This window comes from Drosophila gunungcola, unplaced genomic scaffold (genome assembly GCF_025200985.1).
Source record: "Drosophila gunungcola strain Sukarami unplaced genomic scaffold, Dgunungcola_SK_2 000129F, whole genome shotgun sequence".
NCBI lineage: Eukaryota > Metazoa > Arthropoda > Insecta > Diptera > Drosophilidae > Drosophila > Drosophila gunungcola.
This window is the reverse complement of record NW_026453290.1, coordinates 56,663-80,251: the sequence shown is the minus strand read 5'-3', so window position 1 is coordinate 80,251 and position 23,589 is coordinate 56,663. Positions and strand designations below refer to the sequence as shown.

The 23,589-nt window shown below is 43.2% G+C and overlaps 5 protein-coding genes across 5 annotated transcripts; 2 read left to right on the top strand and 3 right to left on the bottom strand.

Moving 5' to 3' along the window:
• Positions 1-1,821: 1,821 nt before the first annotated feature.
• On the top strand, positions 1,822-2,413 carry LOC128265538 (myotrophin). Its single transcript, XM_053001610.1, has one exon. It carries the CDS (start codon positions 1,923-1,925, stop codon positions 2,295-2,297), a length of 375 nt encoding a protein of 124 aa, XP_052857570.1. The 5' UTR covers positions 1,822-1,922; the 3' UTR covers positions 2,298-2,413.
• Positions 2,414-2,538: 125 nt separating this feature from the next.
• On the bottom strand, positions 2,539-3,554 carry LOC128265537 (uncharacterized). Its single transcript, XM_053001609.1, has 2 exons — positions 3,427-3,554; positions 2,539-3,261 (listed from the first exon to the last, which is right to left on the bottom strand). The coding sequence occupies exons 1-2, from the start codon at positions 3,430-3,432 to the stop codon at positions 2,677-2,679; spliced, it is 591 nt and encodes a 196-aa protein (XP_052857569.1). The 5' UTR covers positions 3,433-3,554; the 3' UTR covers positions 2,539-2,676.
• Positions 3,555-6,714: 3,160 nt separating this feature from the next.
• LOC128265536 (uncharacterized) lies at positions 6,715-7,718 on the bottom strand. The gene is made up of 2 exons (XM_053001608.1): positions 7,617-7,718; positions 6,715-7,532 (listed from the first exon to the last, which is right to left on the bottom strand). Exons 1-2 carry the CDS (start codon positions 7,620-7,622, stop codon positions 6,912-6,914), a joined length of 627 nt encoding a protein of 208 aa, XP_052857568.1. The 5' UTR covers positions 7,623-7,718; the 3' UTR covers positions 6,715-6,911.
• Positions 7,719-16,497: 8,779 nt separating this feature from the next.
• Positions 16,498-17,160, top strand: LOC128265526 (uncharacterized). Its single transcript, XM_053001598.1, has one exon. The coding sequence runs from the start codon at positions 16,624-16,626 to the stop codon at positions 16,765-16,767; it is 144 nt and encodes a 47-aa protein (XP_052857558.1). The 5' UTR covers positions 16,498-16,623; the 3' UTR covers positions 16,768-17,160.
• Positions 17,161-17,977: 817 nt separating this feature from the next.
• Positions 17,978-23,589, bottom strand: LOC128265528 (proline-rich protein 36). The gene is made up of 2 exons (XM_053001600.1): positions 23,481-23,589; positions 17,978-20,148 (listed from the first exon to the last, which is right to left on the bottom strand). Exon 2 carries the CDS (start codon positions 20,123-20,125, stop codon positions 18,146-18,148), a length of 1,980 nt encoding a protein of 659 aa, XP_052857560.1. The 5' UTR covers positions 20,126-20,148; positions 23,481-23,589; the 3' UTR covers positions 17,978-18,145.

The following is a 23,589-nucleotide window of genomic DNA, read 5'->3' as shown; positions in this document are numbered from 1 at the left end:
TGGGTTGGAAAATGCAAAACAATTTCAGGCGAATTAGCGTAATTGTCTCGCCGCTGCTGTTGCTTCGGCTTCGGCTGCTGCTCCTGCTTCTTCTGAGACAAAAGAGCCAAGAGAAAAGGACGGAGCAGCAGGACTCAAGCTACTTAATCCTCTAATTTGTGTGTCTGTGTGTTTCGGTGTGTGTGTGTGTGTGTGTGCGGGCCACGCCCCTTTTCTGGGCTTTCTGAAGCCCGGACGAAGCAAAGTTTGCCCTCATTTATATGCAAAAATGTAAACCAAAAAATCAGCGAGAATGTTAAATCCAACAAAATGCATTTAACACATAAAAATTTGCATAGAAAGTGGCTTCGGTAAACCCCGCACCCCGCACCCCGTACCCCCCACCCCCATTTCCCATATCCGCCCCCTTGGGCACCCCGTTTCCAGCTTCGAATGCCGCACTATCTAAGTGCGAGCAGCAGAACAATTGAAGTTAATTTTATTTTTATTTTTATTTTTATTTCCGGCCCACGCTACTTGACTATTATTATACCGAGCCTGAAAGTGTATATGTGGTTGCCACGCCCTAATTTAGCGTGCAGCTAACCTTCGGTTAATTTTCGCCTTCTAGGCGCTAGTGCATACTTTCAACACTTTCTTTTTAATTATTGGCATCGCTTATGTGTCATCTTTATTTAAACTAGTTTATTTTACTAGACCTTAGAGTGTATGTATGCATTTGTGTCTGCCACGCCCTAATTTAGCGGGTTAATTCAGCTAGCAGCTAACCTTCGGTTAAAATGCTACCATCTAGGACCTTCTCTATATCTTTAGTTGTTGTGGCCACATTTTCCCAATTTTTCTACAAATTATTGCAATCGCTTATGTGTCATCAATATTTAGACTGGTGGTTCTATTTTGCTTTGTCTTAAAGAGTGTATGTGCCCAAGTTTTGTGGGCTACGTCTGAATACCTCTAGTTATTTGAAACATTATTCACATTTTCTTCTTAGCAGTTTTATATATATATACCTATATGGCATATATATCCATCTTTATTTTAACTAGTCAAACAGTCGATGTTAAAGCGCGCTTCCCAAGATTCCTACTTGTTGGACACTTTTTAACATTTCACTTTCGCAGCAGCTATTTCCCCCATGTTCTTTCCATTTTATTTCTGTCCATTTCTTATAATGTATTTGTAACCAATTGGTTGCCAAAACCCCACACTCTGCATTCACGCTCAGTCAATTTTTTGTTGCCACTGATGCTGCTTCTACTGCTTCTACTGCTGCTGCTGCTTCTGCTGCTTCTGTGTCCTTTGTGTTGTTGTTGTTGTTGTTATTGCATGTGTTGAGATTCTCATGGAAATTTGCATACAAATTGCGTCTGGCGCGTAGGAAGCCGTCGGTTTGGTGGGCAATGGCGGGATATATGTACTATAAACACAAGCGGAGGACGGGGACAGATGGCCCGACATGCGTGTATGGGGTTAACGAAGGGTTAACACAACACAAAAAAACCAAAACCAAAACCAAAAACGAAAAAAAAACTTAAAACATTGCCAGCAACAGCAGCACCTGACAACTGTCAAATTTTGTGGGTTACCATCGATAAATTAAATGGCGGACAACTTTATGACGACGGCAAGGCAGATTTCTTAAACATATTCATTGAGAATATTACTTTATAGTTTTCAAGTAAGAAACATAAATTTAAAACAATGAAAATATATATTTGAACCATGGAAAGTCGCAAGAGCTCTATAACAAGCAAACATACTTTTTAAACTTTTTCAATTGTAAGAATGGTAAATAACAAAGTAGTCGAACACGGTTAACTTTTGACTTTGAATCTATTAAATCTTAAATCAAATCACCTGGTTTGACTGAAACATATCACATTGAAACACAGGAGCATTCGCTTGTAAGGACTTCCATTGAAATGAGCAGCGGTCGCAACATTGAGGACATCATTTGGACAATTAAGCACGGGGAGTACGATGAGGTGGAGCGCGTTTTCCTGACCGGATCGCATAATGTGAACGACCAGATGGGCGTCCGGTTCCCGCTGCACTACGCCGCCGACTTTGGCCAGCTCAAGCTGCTGCAGTTCTTCGTGAGGATCGGGGCGGAGGTGGACCGGAAGGACCAGTACGGGGTCACTCCGCTCCTGGCGGCCATTTGGGAGGGCCACACGCGCTGCGTCGAGTTCCTGCTCCGGATGGGCGCCAGTCGGACGGAGCGAACGCCCCAAGGACAGAGCTACTTGGAGGCTGCCGAGCAGGAGGACATTCGACGGCTCCTGGCGCGGGAGTGAACTCCTCGGGGACTCTAATTGATCACTTTTAGTTTTTTAAATTCATAGTGCGCCGTATGGAGATATTTTCGTTTGTTTGGTTTGTCAGGAAGTAAGCCAGCTGGTTGTAAACGGTGCATCGGTTGTGATATGTGTATACATTTGATGGCTCAAAGCATAGTCTGCTCTTAAAAAACAATCGAAGACTTGAGAAACTTAGTCTTCAGCTAAGAATTAAGAATACTTAGCTAACAAAACAAAAGGAACGCAATTCTTGTTTTTGGGGTTAAATGACTCAACAAAGCGTTATTGTTTTTATTCATTAATATTGGGAAGTATTTACAATTAAGGTCAGTAACAAACAGTAGCCAAAAAGCATGCGTTGACCAACGCAGAGCATTTACCAACTGCTCTGGGCCCAGCCGCCCTGGGGAGCCCAACCGCCGGAGGAGTAGCTGGAGCCACCGCCGTAGCCGCCTCCATAGCCGCCGCCATGGCCGCCGCTCGATCCGGAGTCGGAGATAACCTTGATGATCTTAATGTTACCGCCGCTTCCATAGCCACCGCTGCCGCCGCCGCCGTATCCGCCGCCATGGCCGCCGCTGTAGCCACCTCCGGAGGACCAGCCGCCGCCATGGCCGCCGCTGTAGCCACCTGAGGAGCCACCTCCGTAGCCACCTCCGGAGGACCAGCCGCCTCCATGGCCACCGCTGTAGCCACCTCCGTAGCCACCACCGGCTCCAGAATCGGTGATCACTTTGATGATCTTAACGGTGCCGCCGCTGCTGCCGCCATAGCCTCCTCCATGGCCACCACCGTAGCCACCGCTGTAGCCGCCACTTCCACCGTGACCACCGCCGTAGCCACCGCCATATCCTCCGCCCGAGGACCAGCCAGAGCTAACGGCACTGCCTCCTCCTCCTCCGCCGCCGCCCAGGAATCCCGCATGGGCCATACTGCACACCGCCAGCAAGCAGACGAAAACCTGCAAGAGATTGGCAGGAATCGCGTTAATCGAACTCCTTTTTCCAAAAAAAAACTCACAAAGTCACACATAAAAAAATGTACAAAAAATAAAGATACGCTTTCTTCGAATGTGTTAAACCGCGAGATGTTTTCATTTTGTTTTTTGAGCCAGAGCTCGGCGCACCTTCATGTCGACGTGTTTGGAGATTGATTGTTGGGAAGAACTGCGACTGTGTCGGGCTGGAAGGGCGATCTTCGACTGTGGTCTGCAGCGTTTTGGCCGCCGCTTTTATGGCCAGCGAATCGGATGCTGGGTAACCAGCTTGGCTCACTTAGCCCTGCCCTGCCCTGCCCTGCCCTGCCCCAACTGCTGCGGCGCACAGTGGGCACAATTCCACCAAGACTGAAGTGGGCAACTGAGGCAAAGAGATTGAGATACCGTAGCAGCTATATTACTTAGCTTGCCCTTGTTAAACGTGATTGGAATGGATGAATGGATGAAAAGTTCTTTGTTAAAAGAAGGTAAATACTTAATGTTCAAATTGTTAAAACTGTAATATCTTATTACAGAAGATAAAAGTTGGTTTTAAATTATTGTTAGAAAAAAACAACGAGCAGAACTTATTTTTCATATCCATACATAATAATTTTATAGATAGTTTCTTAGCCCTAAGGTTGAGCCTAGCCTATGATCTGCCAAAGCCTAAATAACATGGCTCAATGCCCTATAGAAACCAGAACAATAATAAACCAAGTTCGTACCATGGCCTCTAGATATACAATCAAAATATGTTGGTTGCTTGGTAAAAAAAAACACTTTTCCGTAAATAATATCTTAATAACGCGCAATCCTCCCAATGGCTTACTTTAAAAATCAAATTTTTAGATGAAAACAAATAATTAACATTAGGAATAAATGTAATGTTACTAAATTTTATATTAAGGGATGATTTCTTTTATAAAAACCCAAATGAATTGCCCCAAAACATATGGGAAAGGTATCACTGTGTGGAGTCTGCCCGTGTTTGACACACTAATTGCCGGTCCACGCGATGGTCTGTTCGCGTTGTGGCATCATCATTACCACTGCCATCACCATCACCATGTCTGCATAAGGGCAACGGCCCTGACCCCACCCCATCCCGGTAACCTCCACCTCCACATCCACATCCACATCCACCACCCCACCTCATCTCATTTCATCTCCACCCCGAGCTAATTTATGACTCGGACTATGTTGCAATCCGGACAGCTGAAGCTGTCAAGTAAGCCAACTTGCAACGCAGGTCGGCGGAAATCGTTCCCCAAAGATACTGCACTTGCCGAGGTAAAACCATTTGATAGCGCATTTCCAGCTCGTTATGCAATTCACCCAAATCGGCACAAAGTTGCAAAAATAATAAACAATAGCTGCCCGCAGCTTGATCCAATGAACAGGTAGCGATCACACCACTGGCCAGTGATGGGGATTTTATATGGAGTGTACCCAAGTCCCTTAAAACTGGGTACTTACTTTCGGTACATTTGCTTTAGCCCAATGGCCAAATCTAATTTAATGCAATGAGCTTGACTTGACTCTAACTGCAAATTACAAATAAGAGGGGTTTGTGGAAGCTCTTCAATTAATTATAGTATATTTGACTTATATCAGAGCGGAAGATCTGTGCAAATATTACGATATAATTCAGGTAACATATAAGTGCAACTAAGCCATCTCTGTGCCCGGCACAATATCGATCTTGATTGATTCAGCCAACGCGATCGGGGCACCATTAACTCTCGGGTCAAACAGAATGCTTATTAATTGCCGGTCCCGCCGACTCGATTCGGTTGCAGCCAACCTTCACTTCTCGATCTGATAGATGAGCCATACATTTTCCGCCGATTGTCGGCGACTTCATGTTCATGTTCGAGTGGAATGGCCCGCGGCGTCACGAAACTCGAAATTACCGAATCAAGGAAAGACCATCTGTAGAACATTTAGAAAGGCCATTGTATAACATTTATTTTGGGCCTACACCAACAAAGCGGGCTGATAAGTGTTACATCACTAAAGAACTGGTTACCAAAAAAAAAAAAAAACCCAACCAAACCACGGAAAATTTTCAAATATTCCATCACAAATTATATTTGCTCACCAATTTTTTATCTGTGCTTATTTTAATTTGATTAGTATTAAACATTTTTCCCCAGGGTATTTGTGTTTGATAATTCATGAATAACTTTTTTTTTAAATTCAGTTTTTTACTGGAAAACATTTTTAAAGGCCAAGGCTGACTTCTCCAATTTAAATGCAGAAAAAACCGTTAAAAACATTTAATGCTCTAGCAAAAAACAATTACCAATAATGTATTTCAGTTAAGACAATCGACACAATCCACATTTTATAATGATTTATTTTAATCTTTGAGTTATTGCCTTGCAATAAGTGATTATTTAAAAGTTTCTGATGGGTTTTAAAGTTATTTTTACATTTTTTGGAACTGCCGAATGACCTCTTTAAACAAAGCAGTAAGTCCCAACATTCGTGTAATCTAAGATAATGTTCGATGACGATTAATGCATTTATATAACAGTGTAGCAGTTTGGCGTTCGAAAAATATATTTATGCTGGGAAATCGAATACAAATCGAATTGGTAGCGCTGGTAAATATGCATGGGATTAAATATATATGCAATCTTAATTAGACACCCTATCATCTGAGTATCCATTAATTAAGCCATAAAATATGTATGCTGATGCGCACAAAAAAACGAAACCCACGAATTTGTCGATAAAAACAAAACACGAAGAACGGAAAGATTTAAGTCCGTTTTGGATCGAGTCTAACACTCGGCCCATACAAAACTAGTTACGGCACCATCAAATTCCATAAACATAATGATGGAAATTCAATACAAAACCCGGGGCGCATCCGCAATTATATATTTTGGTGGGGGGATTTACTTGTCTCACAGCATGGCCAGAATGGACATAATTACCAGACGGTAATGGTTTCGATTGACCTTGAGCTTAACCCACATCGTGCTGAGGATGCAAAGCTTAATCGTGGCTTGAACTAACAAAAATTTCCACGTTATAAAGGTAATTGAATTAAACAATATATATATGTTAAATAGAAAGTGTTTGAAATCATAAAAATATGTCAAGTCAAAGTATTGAAGTAAAGGCAAATTAACAAGCTTATGTTCAACAATTTGTCATTCAATTTGAAACTATAAAAAAATGCTAAGTAATTTTGGTACGTTAGAAATAATATGGCAAACTGGTTTTCAATTTTTTTATGTAATTGCAAACATTAAGGCGCCATCGAAAACAAAAAAGTGTCAAAAAATGGGTTAAGTGGAAAGTGAAACCGGCCAACAAAGATGCCCAGAAATACCCCCGAACATGAGTAAACATTTGTTGGGTCTTCCCAATCTGTAGACAAAGAATGAGGCAGTGTTCGTAGTTTTTTTTTTTATATATTTTGTAAGCAATTAACAAAAAAAAAATAATGCGTTTCTAAGCGCACACACAAAACGCGTGCACTATCTTAAACATAACTTCGTAACATCAAAAAGTCCAATGTCGCTGCACAACTCCAACAACAGGAACAAAAGAGTTGACGCCAGCGCGCTGGATTGCCTGGGATTTGCCGGAATCTGGCGGGATCTTCTGGTTTCCGCTTAGTTCCAGCCGGAACCGCCGGAGGACCAGCCACCGCCGGATGACCATCCACCACTGGGAGCGCCAGCGGACCAGCCGCCTCCAGATCCGCCGGAAGACCAACCGCCGGAGCTACCGCCATCGGCGATTCCGGAGCTGATCAGCTTGATGATCTTCACATCCTCGGTGTGGTGGTCGTGGCCATGTCCTCCGCTGGCGTAGTCGTACCCGTGACCATGGCCATGGCCGTGACTGTGATCCTCCTCCTGGATGACCTTGATGATCTTAACCTCGGAGCCGTGGCCGTGACTGTGTCCGTGGCTGTGTCCATGATCATGGCCGTGGGAGTGGCCACCTTCGCTGATCACCTTGATGATCTTCAGCTCCTCGGCAGCGTGGCCATGACCGCCGGAATATCCACCGGACCATCCGCCGCCGCTGTGGCCAGCCTCCTCGCTGATGACCTTGACGATGGTGGGTGGGGCACCACCGCCACCACCGGAGGACCAGCCACCACCACCGCCGCCGCCGGATGACCAGCCACCACCACCGCCGCCGCCGGATGACCAGCCACTGCTACCACCGCCTCCGATGAATCCGGCTTGGGCCATGGCGAAACAGGCAATCAGGCAGACGAACACCTAATGTAAAATAAATATTATTATATTCCGATACCAAATCGAATGCATTTTAACCAGCGCTGTAAGAGACTCCTGGGGTCATACCTTCATTTTGTTGTCGGCTAGGCTTGGGTTGAACTGGCACTGGACGATTAACGAAGTGGGATTGGGGAGCTGAGCTCGAAAACTGATGACAATGCTCTGCCCTGCGGCTACTATTTATACGGCTGAGATGTGGGTCATTGCGAAGAGAAATGCTCGCCCCCCCCCCAATCCGAGCGTGACATTCGCTGACCCAAACGACATTACTAATGCACCGATTTTTCCAAAGAGTCTTAATCAGCTTGGGCAATTAATCAAATAGGTCCAAAGGTTATGTGGGTCTGGTGTTCTCCAGACTGGAGTGTAAATTAGAGGTGCCACAACTTGAAAGGCTTACTGCTGCAAGCCGCATTTCGGACCGATTTCTCAATGTCATGTTAAAGTTCTAGTTGGTTATCTGTCAGAGAAGTCCAATTGTTCGGAAACACATGTTGCCTTTTTCGATGTTAAGTTAATTTGGCCCATGAATTTTAAAGAAATTAAAAACCGTCAAGAAAAGTCATTTTTTTTTTTTATTTTTAAATTGCTTTTAACCAGAACATTTCCTCTAGCTGGGAGTTTTCAGTTTGATCAACTCCCACAAGACCTTGAGAAAGAAAATGTTTACGAAACAGCGATTTTTACCCAATTTCAAAACTTAACATGACATAGAGAACCTGGCTAGCTTTTTCAATACTTTCCATTTCCATTTTAAAATAAAATCAAATATGTCGAGAAAGACGCCGCCTTGGCAACACTATTTCAGACTATCTTCAAACAGCTGGTTGCCCTGGGCGGAAAACACCTCAACAAGTGTTCCATCGTGATTTGATTTTGCCACCGACCGGTTTTCGCGTTTTGCGTTTTGCGTTTTACGATTCGCGATTCTCTTTTTTCGCACTAGACTCACTTTCGTGCACCAAATTGGCAAGACACTTTAGATGACCGAATTATGCAAATCGCCGCGTGGGTCAAAGAGAAAGAGACCATAATCAAAGCCAAAGCCAGCCCAGCCACTTACTATTGCGTATGCACATTTGCTTAATTAAGCGCCAAACATCGCCACTGAAATGCAGAGAGATTGTTTTCGGTGTCTCGCATGAGACAGACGATTAATATACATCCCAAAACCCATTTGGCAACTTTCTAGCCGCTTTGTTCATTGTTTTCTGGCGTTGTACTCGTTAGCATCACACATATTTATCTTTATGATTTTTCTCGCCAGACCAATCACATTCTGTAATGACTCCAAATATTTTCACTAGACTCCATGGTTACCACATGGTGTACTTTAGTCGGTGTAACTAGATTTTTGGCCTTGCTTGCATCACCTTTACCTACTGATGAAGTGCCAGCAAATATTGATGGGATGATCAGCATATTTGCAATAGTCGACACTTTGAGTTGCAAACAAAGCGCTTGCTGATTTGTGGTTGCAGAAAAAAAAGAAAAGCATTTCCAAGCAAGTTATGAACTGGTTTTATCAAAGATATTCGAAACAGTTGTTAAGAGGTATCATGTTGAAAAAGCAAACTATATGTACAAAAATGACTCATTATGTGGTGTTTAAAATTGTAAAAAATATCTTCGAAATTCCATGTAATGTTACCGATCCTCCCCTCCCCGAATGCCATTAGTTTCGCTTTATCATTGTTATCCTTGTGTATGGCGTTTAATATGCAAATCGGGCTCACGCATGAACGCCCAAACATATGCAACAAGACACGGAGCAGGCGAAATGCGATAAATATGTTGATGTGGTCGTGTTTTTCCACTACCACCCACCATCACCCACCATCATCCACCATCACCCACCACCACCACCCACCAGCAGCCGCATTCTTTCCATGCGCATTCTTCATTAAAAATAATGAAAATTGAATTCAATTCGCTTGTCGGGCCTAATTATAATTATGTTAATGGCGCATGTTTTTCCACAAAATTTACACAATGTTTGTCCAAATCGTCAACGGATTCTCCATCAGGTTGGAGAGTGCATTGCGGGCAGTTGGTTTCGGCGGAATCATGTTTCGTTCCATTACATGTCGTGGCAGGATTCTTGTTTGGTTTAGTTAACGGGCGCTAATTGGAAGTGCTTTAAACTGATTTTAAATACGCATTATTGATGGCAAAAAAGAATTTCATATTACCATCAGATATTGAAGAATATAAAGGATGTTGTTTTTATTTTAAAATATTACAAAGCCAAACATTTTTAACAAGAAAAACTTTTTATTAGCTGATGCTAATATATAAAAAGAGTTTAAAAGATAAAGTCGTGCTAACATTTTTTATTTTTATTGTAATCGTATACTTAATCATAGTTAAGCTGATCCACAAAGTGAAGAGTTAATCGCTCTCTTGAAAATTATCCACTTTGCATCTCAACCTTTTTCACAATTTCTTCTTCAATTCCCTTTGATTTTCTCTCCAGCCAAAAATCATCCGCTTGTCGCTAATTTTCCCACTTTAGTTTACCCAACGACATGGAAACAATCGCTGAGCTTTAACCAAACCAAAATCGGGGTGGAGAGGGGGAGTGGCATTTCGGTTTTTGGCCAACTTGGTTACAGCGATTGAATTTAATTAGCTTATCATGAAAGCGTATTCCACATAAATTTATCAAAATTGCTTTACACAGCAGTCGGGACACAGAAGCTTCCGAGGGGGGTACAAATTGCATTACGACCCGCCCATTAAACTGATAAAAACGAGAGCCTGGAGTGGTGGGTGGGGTTTTATTTTTGAGGGGGTGTTGGGGGGGACTCATGCAAAGGGAATGGAAAAGGGCAGGGGAAAGGGCAGGGGAAAGGGAAAGGGGGGCTGAGCGACACTTTAAAGTTGATGGCTCGAGAGAGAATCTAAAATCAAATTTATTAACGCACATTACAACGGGCTCACTTCATGGCACAGCAAGGGGAAGGGAGAAAGGGGAAAGGGGTGGTGGTGGTGGTCCATGGGCGGAGTGCAAAGGGGTGGCTTCAAAACAATACAAAGGCCGTTGCTATTTGTTTTCCGGCTTCGCGTGCGGATATGTATTAATTTTCACACCAGTAAAAATCCAAGAAGTTTAGTGTTGGTAAACAGTCCAAGGTTTGAAAATACTGAAAATCTATCTCGGGTTTTTAAAGTTTAAAAGCACTTATCAAAAAATGTTTTTGACAAAAAAAATATTACTAAATTGAAATCAAATGATATCAATAATATGCAAATAACAATTTTTTTTAAGGAATGACATTTATTTAAGCCGTTTGTTATTGTGATCAGGTAACTTTAATATTGTCTGTGATTTAATTGAATCGATTTCATTTTGAAACCCTGTCGACACAATACAACAATCGTTTGCCTCACTTTAGTTTACCCTCGGCTTATTCCACCCAAGTGGCTGCATTGATACCGACACACATATCCGCATCGTTATAACCAACCATTAAGCCATGATTACTGCGCCGTGAAGGTGACACCCCATATGGCTTGCACCCGGAAAACTCCACCCTCCCGCCCCCGCACACGGTGTTTTCCACGCGCCTTAAGCCGCTTGGCAAAGTTCGGTCGACTTATTTCGCCTTATCGACGGGGCTTTTGAGGCATCCACTTTGATAGCTGGCCAACTGTGTTAATTGATAAGCAATCGCTAATCGCGCGACGGCAGTAGCGGCAGAAAGACAGTGTGGGGGAAAGTGTGGGGGTTGGGCTCTAAAAGTGTTTTTGCACCCGATGCGTTTCCGCAGTCTGCCGACTCTTTCTCACCTTTTTGCCGTCTCTTTTGCACTTTCAGGCATTCGCTTGTAGTGTCAACGCGATTATGATGATTATGCCGCTTCAGGGGATATACTATGGAGGTCGAAATAATAGCAGTTAGAATTTGAGACATTTAGGTGTATTTCTATAAATCGTATTTCACAAGAATATACCCACTACAAAGTATTTACCAAGTTTACTAAGAACATATCATTTTAAAAACGATCTACTTTAAAAAATGAAAACTAATTAACTATAAGTTTTATAGTAAAAACCAATAAAATGATTCTCAATAGATGGTTTATGAGCAATTTCTGAAACTATTAAACGTCATAAGACTAAACCTTAATAAGATCAATCTAATGCGTTCTTGATTCTATTTGCAACACGTGCCTAGCTTAATAAATATAATCGTTTTATGTATGTGGCATTGGGATACCATAAAATCAAATTCATGCAAACTAAGACTGAACTTAATCTGAAATTATTAACTTAGGTATTATAAAAATTAAAAGCAAAGATTCTATATGTATATCACATTGAAATTTGCTTTTATGAGTTGTGATTACGTTATTAAAATATATACAACACAACAAACTCATTCTCCACAATATTATTATTAAGCCAAAGAATGGAGTTTCTTACCTTTGTACCATATGAATATCTTATTATTAATATTATTTTGCCCCAAGCTGTGAATTATGTCATCAAAAAGGGCCAGGCAGTTGTGGGGCAAGGGGAGAGGACAGGAGTTTATTGGGGCCTTATAGAAAGTGGGTTCCAAAAGGGGGAACATTGCAACACCATCCGCCCGGCAATTGGAGGCATTTGTGCGTGAAATTACATTGAAAATTTAATTGTGCACACACACACAAACACACACACAGACAGCTAGCCACCGACAAAGTGCAGCAGGTCGTAGTGCATTAGACACGTAAATTAAAATGCAAAATCCAGCAAAAGTCCAGCCACTGGGTTTTAAGATAATCATTGAAAAAATGACAGTTGCACGAGTCGGCGATTATCGCTCACTGAACGAGTCCAATGCAAGAGCCATTTATCTGTTGGGTTCCGAGATGGGAAAGAATTGATTGTGGATTTCATAATTAACTAAATCGGTTTTAAAGGTTTTCAAGGCATATTAATCATCGAAACAGAGAGAGAGAGAGAGCTAGTCGGGGAAATCTATCTTTGCAGTACCAATAAATAAGGTATTTACAACTATTATTGGCACACAGACCGACCTGGCAACTTTTCGCACGCAATCATTAGTTGATTGTCTATCGATCTGCTGGATTTTCCCGCAAATTTCCCCCTCCTCTCGCCACCGCTTGCAACCTGCCCGCTGCAGTCTCCTTCGGCACACGTGGAAAGTTGCCGTGCATTTCTCCTGTTGCGGTTGGCAAAAAACGGGAGAGGGGTGGTGGTGGTGGTTAAAAAAAAAAAAAGAAAGAAAAACGAAAGCTGTGGAAACCCCTCAGCTGATGCAATTTTCCTGTGCGAAAATTAACAAACAAATACACACACACACACACAAACACACAGACGAGTGTGGCAAATGAAAATGCGCGCGCGAGAATTCAATTTGCGGAAAAGAAAATGGTGTTGTATGAGTGGCTAAGGGGGTGGTATGGCCCTGGCTGTATAGCATGTTGTTGGGTTAGGCTGCCTGTTTACTTGAGGTTTTCGCAACGCGCCCCTCCCCCCTACTTGACTTTCCTCCCATTTTCCCTAGACTTTTCCGCTCACTGTCGGCATATGAGGGCCAGCCGGAAGGAAATGCAAGCGAACAAACGAAGCGCGCCAGGCAAATATTCAGCGGGAGTGGGTGGAAAATGGTGGAAAATGGTGGAAAATGGTGGAAAACAGGGGGGGTGGAGGTAATGGTGGTGCAGTGGCTTAGGTTTCGGTCTGGGTTAGGCAGCGCCAATGTCTTGGCTTATACCAAAAACTGGCACAACCGGAAGTCGATTGAGTTCGCTGCTGCCAACAGACTTGTCGCCAATCATTCGACGAGGGCACTGGTGGGCTAGGGGATCCCACACAACGTAGAGTTAAGGGTTAAAGGGTTTTCCAGAGCGACTGACAACCCCACTTTAACGAAGTTATTGCGCTTCAAAAGTTTAAGCTAAAGGGTCCACAAGGTAAACCTACAGGAAGGAATAAAAATCGAGAGGCCATACAAGTTCAGGAAATAAAGAGTGGCCCACAAAAATTTAAATTTTAAATATATTATATTAAAGTGAAAGTTTAAACAAACCTTAGTGCAGCTCTAAAAGCTTTGTGTTTGATATCTTTAAAAACGAGCGACCTTGGTCTGAAAGCAATCGCATTCTTATCAAATCAAACGTTGAATAAAAATGATATAAAACGCAATGAGCACAGCAACATAGAACCAGCAAAACACATTCTTGAATTATATAAAAAAAACATTGTATGGCGCTATGTTCTTCATCAAAGATTAAAGTAGATTATTTTATTGCTTCCAAAAAAATTGATTAAATCCTATTGAAATAAGCTCCATTAAAATTATAAAAGCACAAATTGCCTTTCATAAGCTGCTAACAAAAACTTAGATGCAAGCTCTCTAGCTAACAACTTATTATTACTTTATTTTGCTGGTATTACTCTACGTTCCGGCTTTTTCGCTAGCAATTAAGCGCATTTTGTAAGTATAGTTGAAGCTGCCAGGAGCAACTGTGGAGCCCTATCAACAGATCCCGGCACAAAGCACATATGCATCACAACCGGTATTAGTTGGGGAACCTCCGAACTATCCGGATCTACACGGAGCAAAATGAAGTCTGTCATTATAGTATAATTAATATTAAAATGTATTACTGCATGCAAAGAAATCAAAATAATGTATAAAATCACTTGTTATATAATTTCCTTTGGTAAATCAAATCCATAAACAAGGTAGGAGTTTTGTTCAGTGCAAAGAGCTGGTGGAATACAAATGTTGGCAATCTGTTTGGTTCTGGGTGGTGGGAGGTGGGTGGTGGTTGAGTGGCTGAGTGGGTGGCTGCATTTTGTGTGCTTTTAGGGCCAAATATTTCTATTATTAATGTCTGTTTATCTGCATGCGACGATGTCAGCTGCCCCATCCCCCTGTGCCCCCTATTCTCCCAGTATATTCCTATACATATATATAAATGTATATATATATATATATATATATATATATACCCACCCGATCTGTGGGGGTGTCTTTGTTTACGCTGCTTTATGGCCTTCGATTAATTTTGCGCGTAAATGGCGGAGAAGTGAAGAGTTTCCTCTGGCAATTTGTTGCTGTTATCTGCGGGGCTATATTTAAACATAGTTTATTAGTTGTTGTTGGAGCGATTAAAAGCGCGGCATAAATATGGCAGACATTTCGCTTGAAGACTGCCATAAACGAGAGCGAAAAATTAGCAAATTTAGTCAAGAGAATTATTGCAAATAAGTGTGATAACTCAAGTATTGCGATATCATCTCAATTATCTGCTAAGTTGAGCTAACACTGATGTACTCTTGATATTATTCATTTAAATACATTAATATTTACAAGTCTAAAGGCATGTATTTTGAAACAAATAATCAGAAAATGGGTATGACAAACTCACCGAAATATTTAGAGAAATATTTTTAAACTAAGTCAAAGCTAACTTACGCACACTTGAGGGTTAGATATCAAAACAGTCATGCAGTTTTTATTATATAAAGAGCTTGCTGAATATTAAAAATACATCAAAGCCTTAATGCTTATCTTCAATAAGCCTTTTTGCTTACTCACTCAACCGTTTTACAAAATTCAGACACTTCCATCAGTTTTTAAGTCACTTCAGTACGAATTGACGACAGATCTCAGGTACTTCAACTGAAAATGACCTCACCCTCTCTACTTTGTTTTGTGCTGATGCACTACGATTTTATTGAGGAAAGTCTAGTCGTAAAAAGTGCCGATTGTAAATCTTCCAAAATAGCTTTGCCGGTAGTACGATTTTCACGGTTTTTTAATCTTGTTTTTTTTTGTTTTTTTTGGCAGTCTGTGATTAAATCCTAATTATTACTGCATTTGTAACAGCCAGTAGTTTGCAGAAAACAAAAACCAGGTGGCCTCTCCAGATAGTGTAAATTTGAAAACAAACATGAAAGGGAAATCGGTCGAGTGTGGTGATCAAATGTTTGCCCACAAATGTATTCGTGTTTAGGCGCAAATTGTTTAGATAGTGACGCACCCCGTTCCGAGATTAGGCGTTCTTGATAAACACTGCTAATAAACAGAGTCCGCGAGTAAACAAATAAAAACATTGCAAAAATATAAAAATATCAGATTTGCGCAGACATGTGTTCATACATGCACATAGAAAAACAATGTTGGTTTCAATTGGGAACAAAATATATTGATTATTTTTGTTTATTTTTTTTATTTTTAACAATATAGCCCCAAAATTCAAATAAAATTCTTTCTTAAGCTAAATATTTGCCGTATGTATTTATTTTTATAATATATAAAATCTATGGTGCAATCACATTACTTTTTAGGATTATGTTGAAATTTATAAGTTTATTGAAATTGTATAAATATGTTTGACCCTTAGAATTAATATGCTTTAGCGTAGCTTTATAGTTTTATTATCTAAAAGCAAGGGGGAGTTTCCTCCTGACTTAATAGGGAAATCATTGACATCACAGATTGGTTCTTAATCTTATATACATTTTTTTATAGCTAAACTAAGCTTAAGTTAACTTATGATTCTTAAATAATGCATTTTAACATAAGGCTACATTCTTTTTCTTGACTAATATTTGTTTATGCTGTTTTCTCGCAGTGCAGCAGTTTGCACAAATGTGAATGCTTGAGCTTTTCGCCATCGAAGTGCGAATCGTGGTTATCTAATGAGTCGATAATGTGGGCGAGTGGCGGCGGCGAAGGAAGTGCATCATCGGCGGGCGGCATGTTTGTGGGAGCTTTTCTGCGTTCCGTGGAACACGGAGCTGGAGGCGATTGTGCCTGGGACTGGGACTGGGACTGGGACTGGCCGACGTGACCGCCGGCACATCGGACCCAGCCAAAGGGGAAAGCTTCCCGCGGGCTGTGACTACGGTTCTGGTTCTGGGAGTGCTACTCGAATCGCCGACGAGAGGCAATAGAGTGTAGGTATAAAAGGCCCCATGCAGGGCGTGCGTCCCGCGCATTCTGCAAACAGCTCTGCCCGCGTACACTTCGCACCCGCTTTTCCGTAGTGGCCCCGCATTTTCCGTAGTCCCCGAGTGAGCTTCCGATTTCCCGAGCGAAAGCAGCATGTGGTCGAAAATTGGCATCGCCGGAGCCCTGCTCGTAATGGGTGGCGTTCTATCCCTCAGCGTGGTGGACAACTTCGCCTACGTGGACCGCTCCCTGCCGGTGGCCATGCCCAAGGCCAAGGGCCTGGCGCCGAAGGAGTAAGGATCCTGCGCATCCTGGGAAGATCCTGGGGAGCCTGGTGGTCAAAGAGCCAGGCAGTGGATACCGGATGGCAGCCGATTAACCAGTTCCTGCAGCAGGAACCAGTGCTTTGTACTCGGCGGAAGGAAGACCACTGTGGATATTTATTGGCCAACCGACTACACCGGCTTGTCGTTAATTAACAAGTTCACCGCAAGCGGGAAATAGTTAATTTAGGCCCCAAAGCCACTCCCCTCCTCTCTCCCTGCCGATAAGAACAATCGTTGAATTCGTGCACTTCGCTTTAATTTATACAATTTTTTGTAACATTTTTTTCTATTTTTTTTTGGTATATAAGCTAAGAGGTTCCTAATATTTAAGCAAAATAAAGTGTTTAAGCTCATTTACCCAAAATGTCCGCGTGGTGTATTTGTATTTAATTCGTGTCCATGTGAATTAGCCGTTTTATTTTATTTTATTTGATGTGGTCCTCAAATGAGTCGCAATTATCGGAGTTAATAATGAAGTATTGACCTCGGTCGGCAATTAGTGTCAGAAAGATTACACTAGACCACGAAGCCAGACCATATTATTTGGAGGGCTTATCAAAGCCAATTAGCATTGCTTTTTTATTTTTTGGCATGTACGCATACGGAAATCTTAACTTATTTTTGATTATATATTTAACACAATTATGCAACTTATGAAAGGAGGTTATAAAATTGAACCTAAATTTCTAAAGATCATTTTGTTTTTCTTTTATTTTTATGCCTTAAAGAAATGTTGTTCTTGGTCTGAATCGGCCGAAATTTTGTTCTCAATTTTATGTAAATTATATTATAAGAATATCCAAATACTTTGAACTCCATTTCGGTTTTTAGCTTTTTTATATATGAAAATATTAAAAAAATTGAAATTTTTAATTATTAATTCTTATTAAAACCAAATAGGAACAATTTGTAACCTAATATTTTCCTAAATACTTTAAAAATTGTAATATAAAATCTGTTTTGTAAATAACATATTCCATTTTTTTATTAGTGTACCATTTAAATGCATTTTTGAAACACATTAAGCTAATTGTCTTTGCTTTTTATATTTTAAATAATTAATTTTCCCTAATGTATCATTAATTATATTTAACAACTTATTGCCAGTTTAAGAACAAAATGTCTAAATACTCTAGATAAATTCGTTTTTGAATCACACTTAGATAGTTGTGTTTGTTTATTTGAAAGTAAATAAGTTAATTGTCAACATATCTGTTATTCTTGGCCTAAGTCGCCCGAATCCTTTTTTTGCTTCGCCTCCTGCGTCTCTTTCGGATTGCCCTCAGTGGACTTGAGTGCCTCGAGGCTCAAGGCCTCAGCCGCCTCTTTGGCCTTGGCCCTCTGGTTCTTCAATGTGTGAGCAGCTTCATCTTGGACTTGCGCTTGAGGATCGAGGGCAGCGCGAATCTGGGTGGTGGGGCTGGGCGCTGCTGCACTGGAGGAGGAGGGTCGGGGATGGGTGTTTGCTTGGCTAGGAGATTGACAGTAGCGTCGGGTGTAGGCGGAGCAGGAGGAGCTGCCGGAGCTGAAGGAGCTGCCTGAACTGCAGGAGCTGAAGGAGCAGGGAGAGCAGTGGGAGCAGGGGAAGCGGTGGGAGCAGGGGAAGCAGGGGGATCAGTTGGAGCAGGGGGAGCAGGAGAAGCCCGTTGAGCACGAGGAGGAGCAACATATGATGCCTCGTCGGGTGGAGGAACGCGTGCAGGAGCCCTTGGGGGCCTGCCAGTGGGCACCTTGAAGGGCGAAGGGGCCGCCTTGATAGCCATTCGCTGGCTGGGCATGGGCTGGATGGCACGAGGAACGGCGGTGGAGCCAGCCTTCTGCGCCCGTAGGGCCATGTGCCTGCGATAGACGGCGCCAAACGAGATCAGCTGCTCGGCGGTGAAGAGCAGGTGCCGGTGGTTGCCACTCACCTCGCGCAGAACGGCCAGGAAGCGCGGATATGGGGAACTGGGGCTGACCAGCTGGGTGATGGTCACACTGGGGCCGAAGAGCTGCAGGTTCTGGCGCAGCAGGGCCCGGCTCATCACCGGCGCCGACTGGCTGGTGGATGTGACCACCGATCCGCTGGAGGGGATCATCGGGATCGGGTTCGGATTTGGGTTCGGGACGACCTCTTGCTTGGGCTCCTCTTTCACGGGTGGATCTTCGTACAGGTCCTTGGGCAGCACCCACGGCTGATGTGCCGGCTGCACAATGACCTTGGGATAAATCTCGTTCTCCAGCGGATTGATGCAGTGCGCCAGGAAGTTGGGTGGCGGCGGCAATGGGGGCGGCGTCTCCGCACGACGACTGCGCTTTGCGGGCACTCTCTTGGGGGCGGCGTCCTTTCTGCCACGCCCACGTCCCCGTCTCCCCGGCTTGCGGACGGGGGACTCATCCGAGGACTCCGACTGTCTGGGTTCGGTGTACAGCAGGGTGGGATTGCTGCTCGGGATCTGTGGCAGTGGCGGCGGCATGAACTGAATCTGCCGCTGCTGCTGAGGACGCACTGCCTCGTTGCTGCGGAAGATCATCTGCCTGGGCACCACCGGATGCCCGGGTGGCACATATAGGTCCACCAGCTCGATGATCGTGTTCGGCTGCTCCACCATCACCACCGAAGTGGTGGCCTCTTCAGCTGGGGCGACGGTGCTTTCGATGGTTTCGATGGTTTCGATGGTTTCGATGGTTTCGATGGTTTCGATGGTTTCGCTGTTCTCTTTCCCTTCCAGGGACATGGAATCTTGTTGGACATCATCTTCTTTTTCCTGGAACTGATCTTCTGTGGCGGGAAGAGGATTCTTCTCCGTTTCCTGGTACAAAAAATACGTTGGGCCCAGCAGATTCTCCTCCGTTTCCTGGGACACAGTTTCCATTGGTGCCAGAGGATTGAACTCGTTTCCCTGAGATAATGACAGATAAGTCTCCTCTGTGCCGTTAGATATAACTTCCATTAGTGCATCAAGATAATCCTCCTCTTCCAGGAACATGGGCAAAGGATGCTTGTCTGGTTCCTGGGACATGACCGGCATTGGTACAACAGACTTATCCTCGTGTTCCTGGGACTTGCAAGGAGGATTCACAACGCCCATTGGGGTAACATAATGCTCCTGGGTCACATTATCCATTGGTGCAACAGGACTACCCTCTGTTGCTTTAAACTCAGCTTTCATTGGGGCATCAGGGTAGTCCTCTTCTTTGTGGAACATAGGCTGCACACTTCCCTCCGTTTCCTGGGACACAACATCCATTGGGGCAATAGGGTTCTCCTGCCTTTCAGGCAGAGAATTGCCCTCCTTTTCCTGGGCCGTGACATCCATTGGGGCAACGGGGGTGTGGGTGTCATCCATCGTTTTGCTACTTTGCGTGGCGCCTGGAAATGAGACGAGTTCAGTTGGGAGTAGTTTGGGGGAGTCCCGCCCTGCAGCACCACATATTAATTTGCATTTGGTTCAAGCCTCATTTGCTTTTATTCCTGCTGACTATTCAACTCTGCCCACTGCCAAACTCATTCTGGTCAGTCAAAAACAAAAAAAAATACAAAAAAAATACAAAAATACATTCGAAAAAATAAAACTTTGCAAATCGAAAGAAAAACTATTTGAAAACAAGGGATGCGCCTAAGATATTCGCTTGTCTTAATTTATAGTATGCTTGTATTTCTTGTGTACTATTGAAAAGGAAATAACAAAGAAGTGGAGTCAAGTTTTTGTCAGTGTACACACGCACACACACACACACACACACACGCACACACACACACACACACATCATCCCTGCGCACACCACCCCACCCCACAGGCACAAAAAATGACTGGCAAGCCGCAAATACTTTGTCAGGCTCAAGTTGACAGTCGTCCTGGAGCCCCAGTCCTGGTTGCGTTCCTGGCGCCATAGGCTCTTTCTGCCCCCTCCATCTGGACCACCACCACGCATTTGACACTTTTTTGTGGGGAGCCATATGCCGGCGATTCCCCGCCCTTCTCTCTGTGTGTGTGTGTGGTGAGTGGGTGAGTGGGTGTGTGTGCGAAGGCATTTGGCAGAACAGATTGTTGAAGATTTGATTTCGGGCAGAGAGCTTTGCCACTGGACGCCGCCCTGAGTCACCACCCACCACCCAGGACAGACCGCCAGTGGAACAATCGTTAATCTAATGAAAGATGACATTTCATGTGGGCCTGGAGATGTTTATGTCCCAACAACACTTGAACGGGCTCTGGCAATGTGACCACTGGCGTCTCCTCATCCACTTTCCCACTCTCCCACTAGCATCTCCACCGAGATGGCTCTTCCACTTGCTCGCATCTCATCCGATTTGCTGGGGGCATTCATCATTGCCCGGCTTTCGGTTTTCGGCTTTGGGAGCTTTGATGAATAAGCGGCTAGTTAAGCAGGGTAGCCCATCTCACTGAGCGGATGGAGGCAGCTTGTTGCGATCAAGGGTCAATTTAGAAGCGCCGGAGTTGACTCATTGGCCTCTTCCTTATGGGCCCATGCCCATATATCAAACTGGGCATTCGTCACTTAATATCCAAAATAGTAATTAGGGATGTGAATTAATTAGAAGGCAAACATTCGTGGGTTCCAACGAAATCCCTAAAAGTGTGCTTTATTATATGCTATGACTGAATAACCTTTCTATGTTTCTCAGATGTGTAAGCATATAATATAAAGCGACTTTTGTAAATGCAACTTTATTGTTGTTACCAACTAATAATATGAAGATCAAAGTGTAAGGTGCTTATCCAAATTCAGTAGATGCCAAGCCCTTCGCCTTCAACACCGCCCAGCACTCAGTGGCCCAATAAAATTTGATTAGCCGAAGAGCCTGAAAGACGAGGGCCTGGACAAATCCTTGGAAGGCCGAGGACCCAAGAAGGATCCGAGAAATATAAGGACTTATGGGGGCCAAAAGGGGTGAGCGACCACCTCGCAATTTTGGGGCGGACATGTGTATTGTGTATTCATGAGGCCAGGCGACGGCGTCGCCGACAGGACATCAGGCAACTTTGGGTTAATTTACATTATAAACTTTGAATATTTTATTGTTTGCCCGGGCTAAGGACACCAGCTGGCTCCTGTCCCTAGATTCTCCTTGCTGGCTGTACGTTTATTGACACTTTGCTGGCCCAGAGGGGTAAGCCAGCTGAAAGCGTCTGTGGTTTAATGGTGGCATCAACATTTTTGGCCAAATTATGACGGAGCGCCCCCGTCGCTAGGCTACCACGCCCACTGGCCTGGCCGTCATTGGCATGGCCTTTGCTTGTTAAGCTCTTAAGCATCGAGTTACTAAATAATTAAGCAATACTCCGTTACCAGCTCGTAAAGCAAATCAGCAGATTTCTGCACACAAATAGGGTCATAGGTGCGTATTAAATTGCACGTTGAGTGCAAAGATAATCGTTGGAATTACTCCGAAATCGATAGGCAAATACCTTTTGTCGCTCAAAACAAGTCCAAACCAGTCCAATTAAAACTAATTATCATACACTCGTATATATATTTATGAATTAATGATGTGTGCAATGAATACTATTGCAACTGCCGAGCCAAGAAATATTTTCTTTCAAATTTTAATGCCAATTTGCTTGGCAAAATCGATCAATTAAAGCCGGGTTCTTAAAGTTCATGATCTCTCCCTGCATTGTAGTCTGTATTTTAAATAGGAATTTTTTAAACGGTTGTATTTGTACACTTTTCTACAGGTTGTTTATCATAAAACAAATTGTACAAGGCAAGGGAATACTAAAGGAGTTTTTTTAGCTTCGTTTGATTTTTTTTTCGTTTTTTGCTAGTGGCACAGTCGCCTGGATTTCTGGCTATTGAAAACTCTACTTTATGGTCTTGGGACGTTTTCCTAAAACCGGATTACGAGTTCTGATGAAAGTTTTCGCTTTCGCTGTTAATAAGCTACGTGTGGCATTTACCTTACGTGTGGATGAAAAGGGGTGGTGGGTGGCTTTGTAAAGGTGTTGATACAACGCGGCTTTTGGCCTAATATAAATATGAGACAGCTTAAGCTGCCGCCGTTTCGTGTCTGCTCTTTGTTGTTGGCCACCGTTGAGCCACATATGAATAAACATTCACTAAATCGCCCCCTCACCTCTACCAAAAAAAAAAAAAAAAAAAAAAACGAGGGGGGAAACAAGAGACTGGGCGAAAAGAAATTAATAATTTATAAATGCTTGCTGGCGCCAAGGATTACGCAAAGGATTTTCAACGCCTTTTGCTTGGGGAGTTTTCCGCGGGGAAAACTCCGCGACGACCTTGGGGATGGGGAAAAACTCATTTAAAGAAATGTTTCTCTTATCACCGCTCTGGCATCGAAATTAGCCAAAGCAAAAAGTGCGAGAGGGTGGGTCGGCGGAAAAACAAGGACAAAGCGTATGCAGGCAGTGCAATAAATTATAATGCAAATCCGCCTTTGCGATCGCAACAACAACGGCTACAAAATGGGCATTAAGTGCCCGCCACTTGACTGCGCCGCACAATTTTTTCTTTTTTCCTATTTTCCTATTTTCCTATATTTTTTTTTCGTCGCACAGTGTTATCCTTGTTGTTCGTCCATTTAAAATGATAAAAATCGCAAACAATTTCTGTCCCGCAGTGGAAAAAAAAAAAAAAAATGAGGCGTCAGAGGGTTAAGCGCGGTGTATGGTGGCTGTGTGGGGGGGTTTGTTGCAGGAACTGCAGCCTTTCACTCACCAATCAGATGGGCAGCCTCCAAATTCTTCGCTAACTTAAAGCGACTTAAAACTGGACTTCCAGCGTGTGTCGATGCCTTTAGATCTGGAACTGAATGTAAGTCAAATGT

Coding starts and splice junctions, on each gene's coding strand:
- LOC128265526 (XM_053001598.1), top strand. CDS start 16,624: ATGTGGTCGAAAATTGGCATCGCCGGAGCCCTGCTCGTAATGGGTGGC.
- LOC128265538 (XM_053001610.1), top strand. CDS start 1,923: ATGAGCAGCGGTCGCAACATTGAGGACATCATTTGGACAATTAAGCAC.
- LOC128265528 (XM_053001600.1), bottom strand. CDS start 20,125: ATGGATGACACCCACACCCCCGTTGCCCCAATGGATGTCACGGCCCAG.